This window comes from Palaemon carinicauda, chromosome 25, assembly GCF_036898095.1.
Source record: "Palaemon carinicauda isolate YSFRI2023 chromosome 25, ASM3689809v2, whole genome shotgun sequence".
Taxonomy (NCBI): domain Eukaryota; kingdom Metazoa; phylum Arthropoda; class Malacostraca; order Decapoda; family Palaemonidae; genus Palaemon; species Palaemon carinicauda.
Window position 1 is genome coordinate 92,931,005 of NC_090749.1, and position 25,195 is coordinate 92,956,199.

Here is a 25,195-nt window from a genome sequence, read left to right on the forward strand (position 1 = left end):
AGTAAAGAATTGCCTGGGAAAACTAAAGGCGAAAAAAGCGGCAGGGCCAGGTGGCCTAAAACCCGAGCTCTATAAGGCAAAAGGAAAAAGCAAAATATGTCTTGAAACCTTACAGAAATGTTATCAAAATGAGTTGGACGAAAAAAGAAAAACCAATTATGTGGAAGAAGTCAAGAATCATAAGTGCAATTGCAATTATTTATCAAGGAGATACTACGGGCATTGACTTAGGAGAAGGTATAGAACAAGAAATGGAGGTTACACGTGGAATTAAACAAGGTTGCACAGGATCAACTTCACTTTTTAAACCAATTACCTATATTGTCATGAAGAAAATAGAAGAGGAAGGAAACGGTTTCAGAGATCAATTAATAAAGATAGAATCATTATTTTTTGCAGATGATGCCTTAATAATTGCACAGGATATACATAATGCAAAGCGTAACATCCAGATATTAGTAGAAACTAGTAAAAAATGTGGGTTGGAAATTAATAAAGAAAAGAGTAATATTATGATTCACAATATGAAAGAAAAGCCAGATAACATAGAGGGAATCAAAGTAGTAGAAAGTTTAACATACTTAGGAATAAAGCTAGACAATAGTAGGAATATATTTAAAACTCAGAAAAGGGTAATGATAGAAAAGGCACAGAAATGAGCTAATCTAACATATTCAGTCATAGAGAAAAATTGCAGTAAAGTGATGATAGGAAAAACGTTCTGGAAAAGTATTGCTTTACCATCTATTTTGTATGGAACAAGTGTTATAAATCTAACAGAAATTGAAATAGAGAAACTACAAAGAATAGAGAATGGGGTATACAGGAAGATTTTAGGTGCCACAAAAAGCACAGCTAATACTACTCTAAGAGGGGAGATAGGTGCATCTTCTATGAAAGCAAGGGTGATGGATGGGAAGCTGCAGTACTTAAATCGTACCCTGAATGGAAAGAAGGAAATACTGAAAATAATTAGCCAGGATATTCAAGAAAAAGAAGGAAGATGGTGGAAACAACCTGCAAAGTATTTGGAAGAATTAAGTTTAGGCATAAGACAAATAAGAAGAATGAACAAGGCAGAAATAAAAACGGAAACCAGAAAGTGGGATACTGAAAAGTGGAAAGAAGAAATAGAAAGTAAAGTGAGCTTAGAAATATATAGAACGTGGAAGAAAGAAATTAAAGAAGAGTTAATTTATGACAATACATTTGCTTCAGTGATATTTTTTAGAGCAAGAACTAATACGATAAAACTAAATATTATAAATAGACACAATGGGGGGAATGTAAACTGTAATTTTTGTGAAAATGAGGAGGAAGATTTGATACATTTTTTATTATTTTGCCAGGAATATAGAAAAGAAAGGAATAAAGTAATTGAGCTACAACAACCAATTATATAAAAACAAATACGTTTAAATTGAGTAGTTAGAAACTCATTTTATAAGTCTTGCCCAGTATATAATAATCATTTTGACTTTAATTTTTAACCTATGAAAATAACTTCAATCATTATATACTAAAAATATAAAAAAATATTTTATATGTATGTTGAAAATGGTTAAATACTTTACTTATTTGTAAAAGTAATTAAATTTAAAAGGTATTTTGCTAAAGTTGTCTGGTAAAATCTGAAACAGAAGAATCGTCTTCTTTTGCCAAATCTTAGAAGGAAAACACCTTCATCAATTCTCTTTTTACATTTGAATAAAAACAATTATTATTATTATGGATCAAAATACTCAAAATCTATTATTTTATCTAAGTGATTTTGCTTGCAATTCTCTTCTTGATGTTTTATGAAGAATAAAATTTTGATATCAAAATTTGCCAACAATTATCATTTCTAATTTAAATTGTCTGGGTTACCAATACTAGGTTGGTCTACTGTGAGTGATCAGACAAAAGTCTCCCACCATCACCAATCTGCACTAGCCAGCGGGGTGATTAAAATTGTCCAAACCTCAAACATGAATAAGGACATATCTGAGGCCTTTGTTCTGCAGTATACAGTACTATAAACGACTGCATTTGTTATATATATATATATATATATATATATATATATATATATATATATATATATATATATATATATATATATACATATATATATATATGTATATATATATATATATATATATATATATATACATATTTATATATATAAATAAATAAATAAATAAATATATATATATATATATATATATATATATATATATATATATATATATATATATATATATATTTATATATATATATATATATATATATATATATATATATATATATATATATTAATATATATATATATATATATATATATATATATATATATGTATATATATATACATATATATATATATATATATATATATATATTTATATATATATATATATAAATATATATATATATATATATATATATATATATATATATGTGTGTGTGTATATATATATATATATATATATATATATATATATATATATATATATATATATATACATATATATATATATATATATATATATATATAAATTATATATATATATATATATATATATATATATATATATATATATATATATATATATATATATATATATGTATTACAAGGAATAGGATTCTCGCAATGAAATAAAAAACTATAATCCTCGAAAAAGAAGGTGATATAATCTGCAGTCCCATATTTATAATAAGTCATTCTTAGATAAAATAGACTCTTAATACATCATTCATAAATTATAAAACAAATTCAAGTAAAGAAAACTAGATTTCTGTATAAATACGTTTCACGCAGATACTCGCTAAGGTCACACTTGTTACGTTTCATGCAATAGAAACCCACAAAGGATTTGTCTATGAATCAACTTTTCGTGAAATATCAACGAGGGATTTCTACAACAACAACAACAAATGGTGTTTCTGATCAACAGATTTCGACAACAACAACAACAACAACAACAAATGGTGTTTCTGATCAACAGATTTCGACAACAACAACAACAACAGAATGTGCTCAACTTTGAACATTAATGTGACATCATGTGATGATGATGATGAGCAGAATCTTTAATAAAATCTACAGAAGGAAACGAGTAGATAATATGCAGCGAAAGACATATAACAAAAATATTAGGATAAATAGACTTTTCCTTAACAGTATTAAAATATCTTTTAAATTACACAACATTTTCTTTATTAAATTCTTCCCGAAAAGATAAGTAAAGCAATTCTCAAACTAATGATTTTGATAAATTATGCAAAATAAAATAGTGGGGACATCAATTCATTCATCTGGAAATCCTCAGAAACATTAAAGTCTCAAGAAGAAACTGAAGAAGGTTTAATTCTAAGTTGTTTTTTAAATGTTTCGATGATTATTAATGTGGATGTGACAATTGAAGGAGAATTATGTTCCGTCTTTGATATACTCTGGGCACTTAAGGATATTCACGACAGATAGATCTTGCTGTAGGATGTGGGACACAAGGTTTCCATGGGTGGTAGGACCAGGGATTAACAGTATCTCTTGAAGAGAGAGAGAGAGAGAGAGAGAGAGAGAGAGAGAGAGAGAGAGAGAGAGAGAGAGAGAGAGAGAGAGAGAGAGAGAGAGAGAGAGAGTATCTGTTCAAACTCAGAGAAGTGTGTGATTACTAGAACATACTTTCATTGAAGTCATTTATATCAGAATCATGAAGATTTCATAATTCCAACTATAATATTTTCCTTCTGATTTTAAGGCTCTAAGTTATGGCAATTGTTTGTGAAACTACAGATAATATATATTACTAAAACAAATAGATCAGATCCCAATATCCTGCAAGCAAAGAGTTGGAACTCAGCCATAGAATTAAAAACCCAAAATTTAACCCAAATTTCTAATCAAGTCAATATCAAAGACGTTGTCAAATAATCATATGATATTTTGTATTTAGGCTTGTTGACATCTAGATTCCTTTAAGGTCTTGTGTCATGGCGTCTGCTTCTGGGGAAATTGTCCCCAAATAAGGAAAATCTGGGGATTTCGAGGACAAGTTTTGGAAATTATTACGAAGATTTAAGCAAAATTGTATTGTTTATGGTTGCAAAAATTCCTGAAGAAAATTACATAGCACATTGTAAATATAAGATATATGTAACACGTATTTTAGACCATGTTGAAGAATGCTAGGGGGAAATTGGCTCTTATTTTAGGGAAATTTGATATCTATTTAGTTTGTTTAGGGATTTCATTTCATTAACAATATGGCTGATCTAGTGGTAACACTATACACAATATCTTCGTCAGTCCACAAGTTTTATATATTTTTGTGCGTTTTAAGAGACTTTGCTGTAAGTATTAGTGTTTTAAACTAAGGTTTGTAACTTTATTGTTAAGTTAACCTATAATTAGAGGTGACAAACTCAGAAATTATCTGTAAAATGTCGAATGTGAACCGACTTAGGAGAGCTCTGGTGTGCTTCATTCTGTGCCTACTTCAGTAAAGTCATTCATAATCCAGGCTTCTTTTAGTCCTCATGTTGTATAAAGGTCAAAATATGGTCTATTTAGGTAGAATTATAGTTTTAGTTTAATACAGGACAAAATTTCTAATAGGACAAAAACTTTTCCTTCATTAAATATCGGCAAATGAACCGTTCTGCCATTGTCCCTTCCCAACTGACACGTGGTGGGAACCGGTGGTTTAGTTGGAAGGAAAACAGGAAAATCCTCTTTATTTATGCTTTAAATAAACTTGAAATTAATTGCAAACAGAAGGAAAAACAATTTGTTCCTCAAGGAAATTTGTCCTGAAGGAAAATATAAATTAGGAGGTTTGCACTATTGACAGTACTCCATGAATTCTGCCCTGTATGCATTATTCAAGGATCTTTGCATTCTAGACGTAATCTTATCCTATGCTTTAAACGACTGCCTTTGCCGTTGTTTTATTTGCAATGACATCAATGGGATGTGTCCTGGCCTAAGGTACCTCCACCTAACCTTACTGAGGTCATAACCTTCCCCCCCCCCCCCACCTGTGTCGGGTACAGCATTTCAAAACAGAATACATCGTAGGCTGTGTCTTCTGTTGTCTGTAGAAAATGTTGTAATTAAGAGAAAAATACAAAACTCTGAGGCTCCGTCCACACAATGAACTTTAAGGTGACGTCAGAAGCGTAGAAGCAGCGAACAAAGATCTGTAAAGTTTTTATCAAATTTGGGGAATTTTTACCAAAGCAACGAGACTTGTACCTTGTGGATAAAGATTGGGGAGATGAGTTTGATAAAATCGTTGCCTTAAGTATGAAGTTAGGTTTTATCACCAATTCTGTATAGACAAGACAAATTGGTTTTATTTTATTATAGTTCTGGTCAGAACAACATTTTTTAATAAATAAAATACTTTTATAACAGGAAAATCCCAATTTAAACAAAAAAGACGTTTATCATTGGTGCAAATGAATAGTGAGATGTACCCTAATATATCCGCTGATAATGGCTGACCCCGGAAATCCTTTTATTGTATTGAAGTGGTGCATAGTTGCATCTTGTTAACAGGAAAAGGAATGTTTCCTGTAATGGGGCTTCAGCAGAAATATCCAGTTTTGAGATGAGATTATTAAATGTATTTGGATCCATTCTCGTATCATATGTGAAATCTAGTTCCTATTCGCTTCCCAACTCCCACCAGTATTACTGTTACAAGACTTCCCAAATTTTCTTATCTCTGCACCCAATTTTCTTCCTTTCTTATTTTTTCTAGTACACACTACTTAAAAGAAATCTTTTTGCACGTACGACTATTTTCTCGTTACTCGTACACCAATCACTCTTGCTGCCATCACTAGTCACCACCACCAGGAGGCTCTCACTGTCCAACTGTCATTGTTGGGACGCAAGCATAAAGGCCTTTACTGATCTTTGTTAAATGAGATGAAAAGTTCAGCGAACAATGCAATTAATATTCTATACAGTTATTCAATAGGCAGAAAATACGATGAAATTGGAGGACTTATCCGTAAATAAATATAATACTCGAGTATCCTTGTTATACTGTACTATACTCTCAAATAGACGAGTACTTTGTTTCATGAAGTTATAACTTTACAAAAATTTCCAAAATTTCCAGAATGTACCTTTCCCTTTCCCTTACCCTTTCCCTTTCTCTTTCTCTTTCCCTTTCCCTTTTCCCTTTCTCTTTCCCTTTCCCTTTCCCTTAACCTTTCCCGTTCCCTTTCTCTTTCCCTTTCCCTTTCCCTTTCCCTTTCCCTTTCCCTTTCCCTTTCCCTTTCCCTTACCTTTTCCCTTTCCCTTTCTCTTTCCCTTTCCCTTTCCCTTTCCCTTTCCCTTTCCCTTTCCCTTTCTCTTTCCCTTTCTTAAATGTGATGCATTTCGAACCTCACATTTAAGCTTCACTTCCAAATTTCACATTCAGACTTCATTTTCAAACTTCACATTCAAACCTGATTTACAAACTTTACGGTCTAACCTCACTTTCAAACTACATTCAAACCTTGCTTTCAAAGTACGTTCAAATTTTGCTTTCAAACTGTATGCTCAAACTTTGGTTTAAAATATTACGTTCAAACTTTGCTTTCAAACTTTACGTTCAAACCTCGCTTCCAATTACAACGTTCAAACCGCACTTTCAAATTTTGTTCAAACCTTATCTTCAAACTTTACTTTCAGACCGTACCTTCAAATATTACATTCAAACTTTGCACTCAAACAGTACGTTCAAATCTTGCTCAAACATTACATTCAAACTTAGCTCGGACATTACGTTTAGACCTCTCTTTCAAACTTTACGTACAAACCTTGCTCTCAAACACTATGTTCAAACTTCGCTGTCAAACACCAGGTTCAAACCTTGCTCTCAAACACTAGGTTCAAACTCTACATTCAAACCCTACGTTCAAACCTCGCCATCAATCATTAGGTTCAAATCTCTCTCAAACATTAGGTTCAAACCTTGATCCCAACCACTACGTTCAAACCTCGCTCTCAAACACTACGTTCAAACCTCGCTCTTAGACACTACTTTCAAACCTCGCTATCAAACACTACGTTCAAACCTCGCTATCAAACACTACGCTCAAACCTTGCTCTTAACACTATGTTCAAACTTTGCTTTCAAACACTACACTCAAATCTCTCTCAAACTATGTTCAAACTCTACATTCAAACCCTATATTCAAACCTCGCTATCAAACAGGTTGAAATCTCTCAAACATTTGGTTCAAACCTAGCTATCAAACACTACGTTCAAACCTCGCTTTCAAACACTATGTTCAAACCTTGCTTACAAACACTATGTTCAATCCTTGCTATCAAACATTAGGTTTAAATCTCGCTCTCAAGCATTAGGTTCAAACCTTGCTTTCAAACATTACGTTCAAGCCTCGTTTTCAAACTGAATGCTCAAATTTCGCGTTCAAACCTCGCCCTCAAACATTACGTTCAAACCTCGCTTTCAGACTTTACATTCCATCCTCACTTTGAAACATTGGTCTAACCTTGCTTTTGAACACCGCGTTCAAACATCACTTTCAAACTTTATGTTCTAACCTTGCTTTCAAACATGTTCAAACCTCGGGTTCAAATTATATTCAAACTGTATGTTCAAATTTTGCTTTCAAACATTATGTTCAAATTTCGCTTTCAATCATTACGTTTATACCTTGCTTTCAAACTTTGTTTAAACCTCGCTTTCGAACTTTACGTTCAAACGTCTTTTCCAAACTTTACATTCAAATCTCACTTTCAAACATTAGGTTCAAATCTCGCTCAAGTTTTACGTTCAAACCTCGCTTGCAAACTTTATTTTCAAACCTCGCTTACTAACATGTTCAAGCCTCGCTTACAAACATTAGGTTCAAACCTGGCTCTCAAACTTGAAGTTCAAGCCTCACTTTCAAACTTAGGTTCAAACTTCACTTTCAAATTGTATGTTCAAATCTTGCTTTCAAACATAACTTTCTAACCTTGCCTTCAAGCACTACATTCAAACCTCGCTTTCAAACTTTACATTCAAACCTCGCTTTCAAACATTGTTCTAACCTTGCTTTCAAACACTACATTCAAACCTCCATTTCAAACTTTATGTTCTCAGCTCTTTTTCAAACTTTACGTTCAAACCTTGCTTTTAAACATTACGTTCAAACTACATGTTCAAACTTCGCTTTCAAACTGTATGTTCAAATTTCGCTTTCAAACTTTGTTCAAACCTCACTTTCAAACATTTGCCTTCAAACATTACGTTGTTTCGTGGACAACTGTTGGTGGATTCCGATCAACTGGTTTCCTTTCCTATTCCTGTCTTCCCTGTGTCTTTTTAGTTTTCCACATCATAAAATATGTTTTTGTCCTTTTTTTTTAATGTTGTATACAGTATATCATCCTGAGAGAATAGTGCCACCAGCACACTACAAGTGGTTCACTGTAGGCATCCTTTTTAACCTTCTGCTATACAGTACCTCCATTCCCACTTCCTTTCTTGCATCTGGCTCTCCAACCTCTCTGCTTGTCCTTCATACTGCAACTATGGGGTTTTCCCACATGTTACACGTCTGCTTGAAGGCTTCCCAAGCCCCAATTCTCTAATCCAATCTAACCAGATTATCCTTATTACATTATGTTTTGATTCTTATTTTTATTCTCCAGGGAACCAATTCAATGTTTATCAAGAGCAGAAAGGAAACAAGCCTCGACACGACATGGAAGCTGCTGCCGATGGCCTCGGGTCACATAGAAGCTTGGTCTAGTCTAACCTCCTAGAACTACTTCTCAATTGTGAACCGAACGTCACACCATCTCCTGTCTGGACTCTTGCCAGTATCAGCATGTGAGTATCACTGGGTCTTATTTCTGTAACTGTACACATTCTCAAGCTCTGATTTCCTTCTCAAGTTAGGTGTAACATTTTATCTGCACATACTTGCATTCTCTAAAGATCATAGATATGTTCCTGAAAATCCAGAATTAAAATGCCACATAATGTTTTTCATGCAGATGGAACCAAAATCTTCTCTGGTTTAGAATCTCTTTTCTTTACTCTGACTCTTCGTTATTGGATTTTTCAGAGACGCCAATAACAAAGGATGGCATCAGTTTAATAAAACAGGATTTGCAAAGGACTTGAAAAGCCTGTCCCACAAAGACATGTCTACACAAAGGGAAGCAGTGCACGGATAGCTCTTCCTGCCACGTTTAGGTAGGAATTATGTAATGGATTTCTCTGTTACTCCTGATCAGTACTAAAACTCCAGAAATTCATCTTTTCAATCATCAGGAATATTTTTCAACTGATATTTCTAATGGTTTAACTGACTAAATCCAGTTCATCATCAATGATTTCAGTAATATATCAGCTGGAATCACTTTCTAATGTCATCAAATGCTGAGAAGTTTCATTCTTTGCACCTTGTCTTCTCCACAAACAACATACACGGATGACATTTGATCAAAGGCTGATACATTTCTTACATTGACCTTCCTCTTCCCATTTTCCATCTTTTTCGTTAAAGCTTTCAAGGCATCTATGAATTTTATTATGTTTGTATTCCTTCCTTGCATCTGAAGATTCAGCTGCTCAAAAATATCAACTAAATAGGCGAGACGCATAATTCATTCCGAATCATTAAGTAAGGCAAAAGATTTGCACATCTTTGTCAAACATCAATTTGAGTTCATCTGTAAGATTAAATACTGTATTCACTCGGTTATATTTTCCTTTGCCAACTATTGATTATTTGTGTGAAAAAAAAAATCAGTTGATTGGCTGCATCCATATTGGTACATCATTGTTTGAAAAGTTGGGAGTTGAGAGCTGTTCCAATGACAAAATTCACTGCTTGAATAGTTTGATCCAAAACCTTCCCTAGCATAGTTGGAAGTGTTTTTGAGGTTACTGGCTAACAATGGATCATACAATGAATGCCTTTTACTTTTGAGTCTCACTTCTTCACACAAACTTGGAATCCCAATTTTGTCCCTAACATTACGAGTGCTCCATTTGTACACCACCCACAGATACTATACCACAAACTATTTTATCATTTAAGAAAAAAAAATAAAGATGGAACATTTTAAAAAATGTTGCTATGACAAACCTTAAGATTAGTAACTTCGATCAGGAATCCCACCACCAAAAACCACAATATTGAGACTTCCACTTATTTTACAGGTAATCGTAACTTTAGAGTCGACAGGTACCTCCTGTTGTTACCTGTTCCTTCCAAGAAAGGAGTAAAAGGGCAAACACAGAATGACCGATCTGGCAAAGTCTTTCGAGACTTTGACCTATTCCTGTGCAAGGTTTTGTGGATTTAAAACCCAACCCCCTGGAAGGGTTTTCAGTATGAGGTACAAGAGCTTATGCAGTTGTCCCAAGTACAGCTGGTTGGAATGTGGGAAGCTGCCCCTCATCTCTTTCCTGATGCTGGACGTTCCATAGAGTCTTCGGTGACGCCATCACTCGAGATTGCCTAACGGACCTCTATTGCTCCTTAGTATAGATCTGCCCTCACTCATAGATCCATGACAGAGTTTTCCCAGATGCCAAGACCTTCCAACTTGGTTGCAAGTTAGAGTTTGGAATGTGCCTTTTCAAATCTATTCTTAGCAATCAAAGAACCATTGGAGATGCCACATCTTGCTCACGAGGTTGTTGGCAAGGATTCTCTTCAGCCAAGGACAGGCATTCCATCACTCCTTTCTCTCCTCGGGTTGTCTGGTGAGTCGCCTGTGGGAGGATTCTTCGATAGGAGCTCGTCCACCTGCCGCCTATGCTCTATTCTTACATGAACCAGCTCAGGCACAACCAGTAGTAATAAAGGTCACTGGCTTTCTTTCCCCTTGCTGGCCATTTGACTTTTCTCTCTCTTCAGGAGAGTGAGAAGCAGTGATAGATAATTTGCAAGTAGTTTCAGAGACATTTTCAATTAGAAAATACAGTGATACCTCGGTAGTCGAACGACTCTATACTCGAACAATTCGGAGTTCGACCAAAATTTTCGAGAAATTTTTGCTGCGGTGCTCGACCAAAAATTCGGTACTCGACCAGCCGAACACGTGACGACCGCATGGGCTTTGTGATGATCGCGCCATCTCGGCCACTCTCGCTTGTTCGGGAAGCATCAGTTCTCTCGAGAGCGTCACTCAGACAACGCGCGATCAGCATTCGTTGTGATTTAGTGATTTTCAGTGCTTTTAATTGCTTTTTTAGCTTTCATAATGAGTCCCAAGAAAGTAATGAGTGTTAAGGGGAAGGAGAAGAGGAAAACAGTGCGAACAACGATCGAGTTGAAGAAGGAAATTATAGCGAAATATGAGAATGGTGTACGAGTGTCCGATTTAGCGGTAGAATACGGAATGGCGAAGTCGACCATTTCTACGTTTTTAAAGCATAAAGAAATGATTAAGAAGGCGAATGTTGCAACGGGAGTTACGGCGGTAACTAAGCAAAGGCCACAAGTGATTGAGGAGATGGAAAAGTTGCTTTTAATATTTATTAAAGAAAAACAGTTGGCCGGGGAAAGTGTTAGTGAAGCGTTCATTTGTGAAAAAGCGTTGCATATCTATGAAGAATTAGTGAAGAAAAGTCCGAGTACCAGTGAAAGTGATTCATTTACATTTAAAGCGAGCAGGGGTTGGTTTGAAAAGTTTCGTAATAGAACAGGTATTCATCGTGTTACTAGGCATGGGGAGGCAGCTAGTTCGGATCAAATTGCAGCCGATAAATACGTGGGGGAATTTGATCGGTACATAAATGAACAAAATTTGATCGCACAACAAGTCTTTAATTGTGATGAGACTGGGTTATTTTGGAAGAAAATGCCAGCCAATACGTACATTACCAAGGACGAGACGAAGATGCCAGGTCACAAGCCAATGAAAGATAGGCTAACATTGTTGCTGTGTGCAAATGCAAGTGGCGATTGCAAGATCAAACCCTTGTTAGTGTACCACTCGGACAACCCCCGGGTGTTCAAACGAAATAATATTTGTAAAAGTGCACTACCAGTTATGTGGCGCTCGAACACTAAATCTTGGGTCACAAGACAATTCTTTACTGAGTGGATAAACGAAGTGTTTGCCCCCCAGGTTAAGGCTTACCTCATTGAAAAGAGCTTGCCAATGAAATGTCTTCTGGTTATGGACAATGCTCCTGCACATCCTCCAGGTCTCGAGGATGACTTGAAAGAAGAATACAGCTTTATCAAAATCAAATTCTTGCCCCCCAATACTACTCCCATACTCCAGCCCATGGACCAACAGGTCATTTCAAACTTCAAAAAACTCTATACCAAGGCCCTTTTCAGAAAGTGTTTTGAAGTGACCAGTGACACGAAGTTGACCCTAAAGGAATTCTGGAAGGAACACTTCAGCATCCTCAACTCTGTTAACATGATTGACCAAGCTTGGCGAGGTGTGACCTATAGGACATTGAACTCTGCCTGGCGTAAGCTGTGGCCATCATGTGTCACAGAGAGGGAGTTTGAAGGTTTCCAACCAGAGGCGGGTCCAAGCACTGCTACCCCTGTAATTTCTGATGACACTGATGTCGTTGAGGAAATTGTTGTCATGGGCAGGAGTTTGGGGCTTGAGGTCGACAAGGATGATATTGATGAGCTTGTAGAAAGCCATTCTACCGAGTTGACTGTGGAGGAATTGTTGCACCTGCAACAACAACAGCAGCAGGATCTGATTGTGGAGCAGGAATCTTCAGAAGAGGATGAGGTAAGGGAGGATGTTCCAAGTTCTCTCATCAATGAAATTTGTTCCAAGTGGGCAGATGTGCAGGCTTTTGCTGAAAAATACCACCCAGAAATTGCAGTAGCAAACCGGGCAGTGCATATGTTTAATGATAGTGTCATGTATCATTTTCGAAGAATACTGCAGAGGAGGAAGAAACAATTAACAATAGACCAGTTTTTCACAAAAGAAAAGAAAGCTGCTACATCAAAGCCTGTTTCTCCTCCAAAGAAGAGACAAAGAAGAGAAGAAACCCCTGAAATAGATCTGCCCACCCTTTCATTGGAGAGAGAAACAACTCCTGAAGGAGAACTACCCCGCCACATCATGGAAGGGGACTCTCCTTCCAAGCAGTAACCTCCCCCTTCCATCCTCTCCACATCCATCCCTGTATGCCATCGAACCGCTGCTCAAAGGTATGTTCACTACAGTACAGAAAATGGTTTAAAATTGTTTTATTTTAGTACAGTAAATGGTTTAAAATTGTTTTATAGGATTTTCTGACCAATTTCATACACATTTAGATAATTATTGTTGTTTAGGTACACGTTTTATTAATATTTTGGGCCTGTTCGAGTGCTTGGGAACGGAATAGAATATATACCATTATTTCTTATGGGGAAAAAAAATTCGGTACTCGAACAAATCGGAGGTCGAACACGGATCTCGAACGGATTATGGTCGAGTACCGAGGTATCACTGTATTGTTTATGAGGGTTAAATGTCCATAACCTACTGACAGTCATAATTTGGGTTTTATGTGAATAGGATATAACTTTTCCATCTTAATATAAAATGAATGAAAGACCTACCCAAAGAGAAGGAAGAAGTCACCGAGGCACAGATAGAAGTTCCTCACAAGACATTGACTGATCCCTTTGCAGGGTTTTGTGGGAGGAGTAGTACTGTACCGATACTCACGCTCCTGTTGGTATGTTAGACTTTGAACGAGATTGAATACGAGATGTTGGCAGCCGCAATTCTCTCTTTCATGTCTCCAAACATATTCAAGACACTTTGGACACTCCATCACAACTGTCCATTGATTCAACAATGTTAGTGCTGACAACAGGGATCCAATGTAAGACTCAGGCACTCCAACACTTTGATCTTGCACCCAGAGTCTCTTTCCATAGAATCTACTTCCATCATCTGCTGAGCATCCTCTTATTTGATCTTATACTTTGCATCAACTTGGAGCTCAACATTCCCAAAGAGGCAGAAACAAGGGGTGGTACCCATCAACATTCCTAATTCCTGGGGACTTCTGTTCAAATGTATGGTAGCAGCTTGGAGTCAGTCTGCGATCTATACCTGGCCGCAGCTCACTAACTGCTACAGTGTGAGAAGTATTTTTCTTGGTAGTAGACTGTACAGTACTTGGTTCCCGTCTTCCTCTTGAACAGGAAGAAGATTGGTCAGTGAGCCTCAGATAAATTTCCCATCAAAATAGTTGATTGTGAAGACCTGCAGAACCATCTAGAGGACTTTTAGTGCATTCCTCTTCCTTGTGTTTCTTCGGGATATACAAGACCATTGGTAAGGTGGCTGCTATGTCAGCATTGGTAATTGCCTTCTGTCTGTTTAGGCACTATGCTTTGATTTACACTAGATGCAGGCGAGCCTCACACCAGAGTAGCTTTTCTTGATAGATAAGTTTTGTATTGTGAAGAGTCGCCCCTATCCTTCAAGACAAGGTAGAGATGGATGAAATGTACGCAGCCCATTTCTTATAATAATCCCACATTCATACACCATACCCTTATGAATATAGGTTCTTACATGACCTCCTTGTAGGGAGGGACCTTGCCTGACAACCTGCGACATCTTCATGCTCAAGTAGTTAGGAGGTTGACAGTAGTCATGACTTTGCTCCAATGCAGGACCAAATTATGTGACATTTCCCTGGTTAATAATCAGCCGGCTCGGTTATTGGGACTTTGACCTCTTACAAATAATCTCCTATTAAAGATCTTCGGTTTGTGTAGTTATGGAAAATAGAAAATGATTGTAACATTGTGATATTAGGTAAAGCTTTCAGGACATGATTCTACAGTAGATTTTGTGTAATTAGTTCTATTTTGACTACTGACACAACCATGCTGAGTGAAATTTGTTGTCTTTTACTGTAATTAATGAAAATCTCGTAGTACACCTAAAGTTCATGAATGAAATTGGCAGACTTAAGACCTCACAATTCATGGGTGTTGAGTAACAAAGACACCAACCAATGAAGAGAAATGTGAATAGTCACAGCACGTTATGTATTTGCTATACTTATATCATTGTTAAATAATTTATTAAATGCCTATATATACCAGCATTTATATATGAAATTCCAGGTCCTTGTGAATGATAAAAACTGACTCTATAGGGTGATTTTAATTATGCAATAAGATGCAGTAATTTTTTAAATATTAAACTTAGCCGGTGAATATATAATAGCTGACGTCTCGGACGGCTCGACAGAAACCCAAAAACTCGCGAGCGATCGCCGTGAAGGTTACGGGTGTGCCCACCAGCGCCGACTATCGGCCAGATACCGCATATACATGTAAACAGCTCCAGTTCTTCTCTGTCGGTCTCATCGACAAGTTGATTCCGCTCGCTGTTGACCTTGAATTTTCGTCATTTTTGGTGAAGTACTTCTTTTTGGTTGTTTTGAGCTTTCGCTGTGACGGGTGTTTTTCTCTTCAATTAAAACTCTTGAACCCTTTTTTGGATAGTGTTTATTGTTGATGACTTTGAATTTTCTTTGACTGTTCAATATGGCTGACCCTTCTCCTATCCCTGGACCTAAATTTCGCAAATGTAATGCTAGGGATTGTAATAAACGTCTTCCCAAGGCCTCTCTCGACCCACATACCGTGTGTTCTAATTGCCGGGGTAAAACCTGCCAATTAGGAGATCGGTGTGATGAGTGCGTGATCTTGTCGGAATTCGACTGGCTTGAGTTTGATAAATATTCTCGTAAGCTGGAGAGAGATAGGGTGAGGAGAAGCTCCTCTAGCTCGTTGGAATTTTCCTCCTCCCATGCCCCTGAACCTAATCCTTCCCCTGTAGTAGTTGTTCCTGAACCCTCTACTAGCACTCATGAACCTTCCATGCGGGATATGTTGCTTGCCATTCAAGCTTTAGGCGAGAAAGTCGAGTCCTTAGCATCGGACCGTAACCAACTCATGTCAGATGTGAAATTATTAAAGTGTCAGAGTGCCAAATCAGAAAATCGTGATAAAGTGATAAGTGCGCAAAGTGTAATTAGTGTTGCGACCGAGGGTTCGTCTGTACGTGCTTGTCGCTCCCCTAGTCCGAGACCTCTTTCAGGCTCCCCTGCACCAGGGAGAAGTAATGTCGTAGGACTTAAGGGGACGAGAGGCTTTAACCAACGTACAGACGTTCCCTCTTTGGTATCGGGTGTTTCTCGTCAAGATCGCCCCTACCATAAGACGAGCGAGGCTGTTTTCTCCTCGTCATCCGAAGGCTTTCCGCAAAAGAAACCTTGGCGCAAGGTTTCTAGACCCTTGAAGCGGAAGTCAGTCCCTTCAGGACAGGTCCAGCGTCCTGGCTGTAGCCATTGGGACAGCTCTGACCCTTTGCAGTCGTCGGAAGACTGTTCTCCTATTAAACGTAAGCGTTACACGGGGTCCGAGGGTCTCGGTAAAGGCAATGTTTTGCCTTCACAGACGTTACCATTGTCTCGGCCCGTTCCGACTCCCGTTGATCCTAAATGGGTTGTCCTGCAGGATATGCAGACTAAGCTTGCCTCCCTTATAGGAGAGTATAAAGCTGAGCAGGTTCACGATGATCCTTCGCTCCGTTACGCTGATCGAGACTCTGGCCGTCAGCCGCCCAAACGAGCTTTTACTCGCCCTTTTGAAGTTGCCGCTTTGAAACATGAGGTCGGTAGTTTGTCACGTCAGTCACGTGACTTGGATCCTCCCTCGCTGCAGTCCCGTGTTGACTTTCAGCCGCTGCCGCAGTCTCGTGTTGACGTTCAGCCGCTGCCGCAGCCTCGTGTTGACGTTCAGGACGTTCGCCAACCAGCTCGACTTGACGTTGAGCGTCAATTACCGCAGTCTAAGGTTGTTTTGACTGCTCAGTCTAGGCAGTCAAGGCAGTTCCTACATGACGTCGAGCGTCCATCAACTCCTGTTGTTGTTGTTGATCAGTCACGAGGCTTTCAGTCCTTTCAGCAGCGGCGTGACATCGCTTCCTCTACTTCTACTGCTGCTCCTTTGCTAGTTGACATTGCTTGTCAAGCATTGCCGCCGCCGCAGGTCTCTCCCTTTCATGAGACTCTACAATTGTCGGACGAAGTTCCTTCAGATGAGGAAGTTGCTGATCCTCCGCCTACTGATTTTCCTTCGGGCATTTTATCAGACGGAGAAGAGCCTAAAGCTGCTCAACCCTCTATGGACTTTAAGAAAATCGTGATGATTTTTAAGGATCTTTCCCCAGACCATTTTGTTACTTCTGCTCCTCGTTCGCCTCCGTCAGAGTTTGCGCTAGGCTTAGCTGCTGCGAAGCCTTCTTTTACTAAGCTAGTGCTCTCTCGCTCTTCTAAGAGGGCTTTACGTTTGCTAGGCGACTGGTTGATCACCAGGAGGAGTTTGGGGAAGACGGCCTTTGCTTTCCCTCCTTTTAAACTAGCTTCTAGAGCGAGCGTCTGGTATGACACGGGAGAAGTTCTCGGCTTGGGAGTTCCTGCCTCTGCCCAGAGAGACTTCTCAAGCCTCGTAGACTCTCCCCGTCGCCTGGCCATGAGACGCTCTAAAGTTTATTGGTCCTCCTCGGATCTTGACCATCTCCTTAAAGGGGTTTACAGGGCCTTCGAAGTTTTTAACTTCTTAGATTGGTCTCTAGGAGCATTAAGCAGGAAGATCTCGTCGGCCGACCAGGATGTTACCGTGCTTATTATGTCCTGCATGGACGAAGCCATACGTGACGGCTCCAATGAGCTCGCCGCTACCTTTACGGCTGGAGTCCTGAAGAAGAGGGAGACTCTTTGCTCGTTCCTTTCAGCAGGAGTAACTCCCTGTCAAAGGTCGGAGCTTCTCTTTGCCCCTTTGTCATCTGCTTTGTTTCCTCAACAGTTGATCAAGGATATTGCGGCTTCGCTGGTGCAGAAGGATACACACGACCTGATGGCTACTTCTGCTCGTAAGGGTGCTCCTTCATCGTCTTATGTCGTGAGACCCAAGATCGATACCCCAGCGACTAGGTTTATCCCGCCCTTTCGTGGCAGAGCCCCCAGCAGGGGAGGCGCTTGTGCCGACGGTAAAAGAGGCAAGAGGAGAGGTTCCAAGTCCTCCTGTGGCAGAGTCTGACTGCCCACGTCCTCAGACAGCAGTAGGGGCCAGACTGAACAGCTTCTGGCAGGCCTGGGAGAAGAGGGGTGCAGACCAAGAGTCTGTGTTGTTGCTCAAGGAGGGGTACAAAATACCTTTTGTACGCAGACCTCCTCTAGTAACAGTTCCTTTAGACCTCTCTCCCAGGTATCGAGAGGAGTCAAGGAGACAAGCTCTACATCAGCAGGTGTGTCTGTTGCTAGAGAAGGGAGCGGTGGTGAAAGTCTCGGACCTTCAATCACCGGGATTTTACAACCGTCTCTTCCTAGTACCAAAGCATACAGGAGGTTGGAGGCCAGTGCTGGATGTCAGTGCGCTCAACGTTTTTGTTGTAAAAACAAAATTTACGATGGAAACCACGAAGTCCGTCCTAGCTGCGGTCAGAGAGGCAGACTGGATGGTCTCTCTCGACCTGCAGGATGCGTACTTCCACATTCCTATACACCCAGATTCTCAACCGTATCTGAGGTTTGTTTACAGGAATGTGGTGTACCAGTTCCGAGCACTGTGCTTCGGCCTCAGCCCTGCTCCTCTCGTGTTTACGAGGCTCATGAGGAATGTGGCAAAATTCCTTCATTTATCGGGAATTCGAGCCTCCCTATACCTGGACGACTGGCTTCTCAGAGCATCGTCCCGCCATCGCTGTCTGCAGGACCTTCAATGGACGTTGGGTCTGGCAAAGGAGTTGGGACTGTTGGTGAACTTAGAAAAGTCTCAACTGAATCCCCCCCAGACGATTCTCTATTTGGGGATGGAGATTCGCAGTCTAGTTTTTCGGGCTTTTCCGTCTGCCACCAGGATAGAGCAAGCCCTGCTCAAAGTCCGCCTCATGCTGAAAAAAGACCGTTGCTCAGTAAGAAGTTGGATGAGCCTCTTAGGGACTCTGTCATCCCTGGAGCAATTTGTCTCACTAGGGAGACTTCACCTTCACCCTCTCCAGTTCCATCTAGACTCACACTGGAACAAGAGCAAGACTTTGGAAACTTTCAATCCCGATCTCCGAACCAGTAAAAATGTGCCTGAACTGGTGGGACAGCAACATAAGTCTACGAGAGGGTCTGTCCTTGGCGGTCAAGAACCCAAACCACATGTTGTTCTCAGACGCGTCTGATTTGGGTTGGGGAGCGACTCTGGACGGTCTGGAATGTTCGGGTCTTTGGACGTCGGATCAGAGGAGCATGCACATCAACTGCAAGGAGCTGTTAGCGGTCCACTTTGCCTTGACGAGTTTCGAGAGTCTTCTACGAAACAAAGTGGTAGAAGTCAATTCGGACAACACCACAGCCTTGGCGTACATCTCCAAGCAAGGAGGCACTCACTCTCACACACTGTTCGTCATCGCAAGGGACCTCCTCATCTGCTCAAGAGATCGAGGCATCTCCCTGTTGACAAGATTCATCCAGGGGGACTTGAACGTCTTGGCGGACTGTCTCAGTCGGAGAGGTCAGGTGATCCCCACAGAATGGACCCTCCACAAGGACGAGTGCAAGAGTCTTTGGGTGACTTGGGGCCAACCCACCATAGACCTCTTTGCCACCTCGCTGACCAAAAGGCTCCCGACCTATTGCTCTCCAGTCCCAGATCCAGAGGCGGCCCACATAGATGCTTTTCTACTGGACTGGTCTCATCTGGACGCGTACGCATTCCCACCGTTCAAGATCATCAACAAGGTACTGCAGAAGTTCGCCTCTCACGAAGGGACAAGGTTGACGTTGGTTGCTCCGCTCTGGCCCGCGAGAGAGTGGTTCACAGAGGTACTTCAATGGCTGGTAGACGTTCCAAGGAGTCTGCCTTTAAGGATGGATCTCTTACGACAGCCCCACGTAAGGAGTCTTCATCAAAGCCTCCCCGCGCTTCGTCTGACTGCCTTCAGACTATCGAAAGACTCTCAAGAGCTCGAGGATTTTCGAAGGAGGCAGCCAGAGCGATTGCGAGAGCTAGGAGAGCATCTACCATCAAGGTCTACCAGTCGAAGTGGGAAGTCTTTAGAGACTGGTGCAAGTCATCATCCATTTCCTCTTCCAGTACCTCTGTAGCCCAAATTGCAGACTTTCTCCTGCATCTGAGAAATGTTCGCTCCCTCTCGGCTCCCACTATTAAGGGCTACAGGAGCATGTTGGCTTCTGTGTTCAGACATAGAGGCTTAGATCTGTCCAATAATAAAGATCTCCAAGATCTCCTTAAGTCCTTCGAGACCTCTAAGGAGCATCGTATGGCAACTCCTGGATGGAACTTAGACGTGGACCTAAGGTTCCTAATGTCCGACAGGTTTGAGCCATTACATTCACCCTCCCTGAAGGATCTCACCCTCAAGACGCTTTTTTTAGTGTGCTTGGCTTCGGCTAAAAGGGTCAGTGAGATCCATGCCTTTAGTAAAAACATCGGCTTTTCTACAGATAAAGCCACATGTTCGCTTCAGCTTGGTTTCTTGGCCAAAAATGAACTGCCTTCTCGTCCTTGGCCTAAATCTTTTGATATACCTTGCCTATCAGAGATCGTAGGCAACGAGCTTGAAAGAGTACTGTGCCCAGTTAGAGCTCTTAAGTTTTATTTAGCTCGTACCAGATCCTTACGAGGTGGATCTGAGGCCTTATGGTGCTCAGTTAAGAAGCCCTCATTGCCTATGTCTAAAAATGCATTATCGTATTTTATTAGATTTTTAATCCGAGAGGCTCATTCTCACTTAAGTGAAAAAGATCGTTGCTTGCTTAAGGTCAAGACGCACGAAGTAAGAGCGATAGCAACTTCCGTGGCCTTTAAGCAAAACAGATCTCTGCAAAGTATTATGGACGTGACCTTTTGGAGGAGCAAGTCGGTGTTCGCTTCATTTTACTTAACAGACGTCCAGACTCTTTATGAGGACTGCTACACACTGGGTCCATTCGTTGCGGCGAGTGCAGTAGTGGGTGAGGGTTCTACCACTACATTCCCTTAATTCCAATATCCTTTTAATCTTCTCTTGAAATATTTTTAATCTTGTTTTGGGTTGTACGGAAGGCTGAGAAGCCTTTCGCATCCTTTTTGATTTGGCGGGTGGTCAAATGTCGTTTCTTGAGAGCGCCCAGATTAAGGGTTTTGATGAGGTCCTGTTGTATGGGTGGTCGCCCTGGATACAACAGCTCCTGGGAGTCTTTCAGCATCCTGAGAGGATGGCTGGGCTTCGTGAGGAAAGCGGACTAATAAGGCAGAGTAATCGTCAGAGTCAGCTTCCTTACCAGATACCTATATTTATTTGAGTTTTGTTATGATATAACTGTCAAAAACTCTAAGCATATACGCCTTTATTGTATTAATACTGGTCTCTACCCACCACCATGGGTGTGAATCAGCTATTATATATTCACCGGCTAAGTTTAATATTTAAAAATTATATTTTGATTATAAAATAAATTTTTGAATATACTTACCCGGTGAATATATAAATTAAAGGCCCTCCCTTCCTCCCCGATAGAGACCTAGGGGACTGAGAAGAACTGGAGCTGTTTACAAGTATATGCGGTATCTGGCCGATAGTCGGCGCTGGTGGGCACACCCGCAACCTTCATGGCGATCGCTCGCGAGTTTTTGGAATCTGTCGAGCCGTCGGAGACGTCAGCTATTATATATTCACCGGGTAAGTATATTCAAAAATTTATTTTATAATCAAAATATCATAATTACTTTTATCAACATTTTTGTATATTCTTATTCCAAAGTATTTTTATGTAATTGTAATGGCTATGTATATTGTATGATGTGACTCACAGTGAGGGACCTGGGGGAACCCAAACATAGAATAAGGCAATAAGGCTCTCTCTCTCTCTCTCTCTCTCTCTCTCTCTCTCTCTCTCTCTCTCTCTCTCTCTCTCTCTCTCTCTCTCTCTCTCTTTATGTTCTCTCTCTCTCTTTATGTAAATTATTTTGAGTAAGAAATGGTTACCTAATATTCAGTTTCATCCGGCCGGAAAAATGTCCGTAAAATCTAAATCTGAAAGATATTCTTAAATCTAGACTGAGTATCTTTATAACCTTTATCTGCATCCAAGCCTTTCTTATAGGAAATGTCTGTCTGCTTACTTTGTGTCTGTTATATTTATGAAGTATTTTGATTAATGTCAGATTAGTATTACGAAGAGAGTCTAGAAGTGTTTTATCCTCTAAGTGGGAACTACAAGAAATGATCTTAGTCCAGTGATTTGTAGAAGCCAGTGAATGCAGTTGGCAGTCTATTCTTATCTTGTGTCTTTGAACCTCATCATTTGTTGTCTTCTCTCCAAGATGTTCACCTTCTCTCACTTCATGTTGCTTTGTTAACCAATTTTCACTCAAGGAAAATCTCATCAGCCTTAAAATATGATTTTGTGGTTTTGAGAAGACATATCTAAAGTAAAAGTTCAAACTTGCAGCGAATGATTTCTTGTTGAACAGACAGAAGTGTCTTTTTATAGTTTATATAATATGACAGATCTATTTTAACATTATTACTGTTCTTAAAGTGTTTTATTTTATTGTTTATTACTTCTCCTTTTAGTTTCTTTCCTTGTTTCCTTTTCACTGGGTTATTTTTCCCTGTTAGAACCCTTGGGCTTATAGCATCCTGATTTTCCAACTAGGGTTGTAGCTTCGCTAATAATAATAATGATAATAATAATAATAAAATCTTTTAGTGTTTTTGTGTAAACTCTTCAATATCACAAGAATTTTTACATTGTTGTGAGGTATAATAACTTTGTAATATATTTGTATGATGATCTTCTTGTATCTTTCAGGTACAAAACTTGAATTCAAAGAGCCACATTATTCCCCGTCCTCATGTGGAAGGTTTCTGAGCACCTCAACAGGAAGAAACTCACCTTAGAGCTACTTCACCTACAGTTCTTGTTAGTTGAGAGAGATTATATTAGGGTCAAGGAATCGTAGATGAGGATTATAGATGAAATAGCAAAAACTCCCTTTAGTAAACAGGATTAAACCCTGAAGATATATGTGCTATTAGACTGCAGAGAAGGTTGGAGGAGATTCACTCTGAAAAGGGTTCAGTTGGGCAAGTCTACTGTATACATTAGTTTCCCTGTGCTAATACAGACATTGTTGATAAAGACCGTAGTTTCCCCTAGGAAAAAAGGATAGTGAGACAATATTACAGTATATACAAGAGTTCAATAAGCATATTTATTTACTTTTGCCTCAAAATACTGTTCAGCTTCTATCAAGCTTGTCTTTGTCAAAGAAGTCAGACGGTTAGTTGAACAAACATTGACTAATAGTATGTGCAAGAAGTTAGGAAAAGGAAAGCCTTTTCTATTGGACTTGAGTTACGTTCTGTCTGGTCACATCTTCCATCTTAAATCTTTTCTTTAAGCTTTGTTAAATTTTCCATTACTTACAAAGGAATCTTCAGAGATATTCTGTTCTTGACAGGACATAAGAATAGCACACACAGGTACTGATTATCGCTCTTTCAAAAGTCAGGAGAAGACAACTCCATATTAGGAAATTAATATCTTTCTTTTAGTAAAGAACATTTCCTATATAGGACTCTTGAAGTACTAGACCATTTCCCCCAATTGCAAGGGCACTACTGCATGACCCGTCCAAATGTGTTAATGTTTGTGTGAAATATCCTGTTCACATTATTTACTGGCAGATCTCCCTAGAATTATGCTGTTCCACTGGATACCATTTACTTAAACATAATATTGTTTAACTTGAGTTGTTGTTATTTCAATTCTCAGAGAATTTGCTCCAGCATTTGTTAATATCTGCAAAGTATGTCAATCAGATATCCACAGAAAATAATACACTACTGAATAGTTTGGTTATATTGGTACAGAACTTTCCTGCTTCTTTGTAGTACTACAAACATCATCTTCCCTAATTTAATTCAAACATTTGAGCTCATTTAATTATCTGTACAATCACTAGAGGCTGTTTTATGAGTCTTCCTCTTTGCTTACTCTTTAGGTTCACAAATTAATGTATCTTTTTCACTGTTGGTGTCTGCAAACTACTTATCCAGGGGACCTAAAGCTTCAGACTGATGCAATAAATTCTCTAATGAAAATTCTGTCTACGGTTTGATTGCAAAGTATTCAACTTGCAACATTTTGAAACGGAAGTTACAAGACTCCGCATTGTGTAAAGGATCTACATGTTAACATACAATTTCATTTTTGGGCTCAAGCCATGACGTCCTGATGGAAGGTTCCTTCAGTAGCTTCCTTGGGTATATTTAACTACAGTGGATATTCCCAGAGAATTAAACTAAAGGTTATCACAGAATTCTAACTTCTGGTGCGAGTACCCTAAAGGTTTCCCTCCAGGATATCGTATATCAACAGGGGACGCATGTATTAACACGCCACATAGCTATCTACACCCCATAACACTTTGATATGGAAGGGTGGCTGAGTAACTGAGGAGCCATTCCACAGTTACTCTCATCAGTGGCTGCTTTTGGTACTCGAGACGTAAACAAACGGGCGCCATTGCTAAATGACGTCACGTCCGTCCTCATCCTTTCGTCTGTAGCTTCTTCACTAAGTCGGATTTTTCCCAAGTGATTTCTTTATCAGCTTACATCGCCGTTATGTCGCTACCTTCAGCTTCGCCTTCTTCTGGAAAGTTGAGTACCAGGTCCCAGTATTTTTTAAATAAGCTCTGGCCGTAAAGTAACTTCTACTTTTCGTAAAATATTGTGTTTTGTGGCAGAGCTGTGCCGATACCGGACGCGCCATTTTACGGCGCCGCTGTTCATGTTGCATGCTTTATTTAGTTAGCCAGAACAGCCATCTCCGGTCATTTAACTAATTAATATTATTAATTATTTAGTCTTCATAGCTAAGGGATCATTATATCGTGTTTTAGCGCTCATCAGTCTCGGTTGCTGTTCGACCCCATACTAGATCGCTAGCTTAGCCCCTAGGCTGGACAGCCTAGTGCTTGTTTTCATGCATGATATATATTAGTGTTCCTAAGTAAAGTTATGAAGATGGTGGCATTATTAAACATACTATTTACTGTGATGTAAGTGTTTTTGCCTTCGGGGACCATATAAGGGACCGTGTTGATTGTGTATCAACCCCTCCTAACCTAATGTAGGAACCCTTATATGTTCCCTATTCC

At 39.4% G+C, this 25,195-nt stretch overlaps 1 protein-coding gene across 6 annotated transcripts in view; it reads left to right on the forward strand.

Moving 5' to 3' along the window:
- LOC137618710 (ketosamine-3-kinase-like) overlaps positions 1 to 23,002 on the forward strand; it is a 504,853-nt gene extending 481,851 nt beyond the window's left edge. Inside the window, exons 1-4 of one of the 6 annotated variants that reach the window (XR_011039815.1) lie at positions 4,254 to 4,336; positions 8,652 to 8,832; positions 9,071 to 9,201; positions 22,840 to 23,002. Coding sequence is in view for 1 of the 6 variants with exons in the window: in XM_068348871.1 (XP_068204972.1) it covers positions 22,840 to 22,899 (60 nt within the window). In the remaining 5 variants the exon portion in view is untranslated. Of the gene's footprint in view, positions 1 to 4,253; positions 4,362 to 5,011; positions 5,151 to 8,651; positions 8,833 to 9,070; positions 9,202 to 22,839 lie in introns of those variants that run through there. The other 5 variants (XR_011039811.1, XR_011039809.1, XR_011039812.1 and 2 more) reach the window with 5 other exon arrangements.
- Positions 23,003 to 25,195: the final 2,193 nt, after the last annotated feature.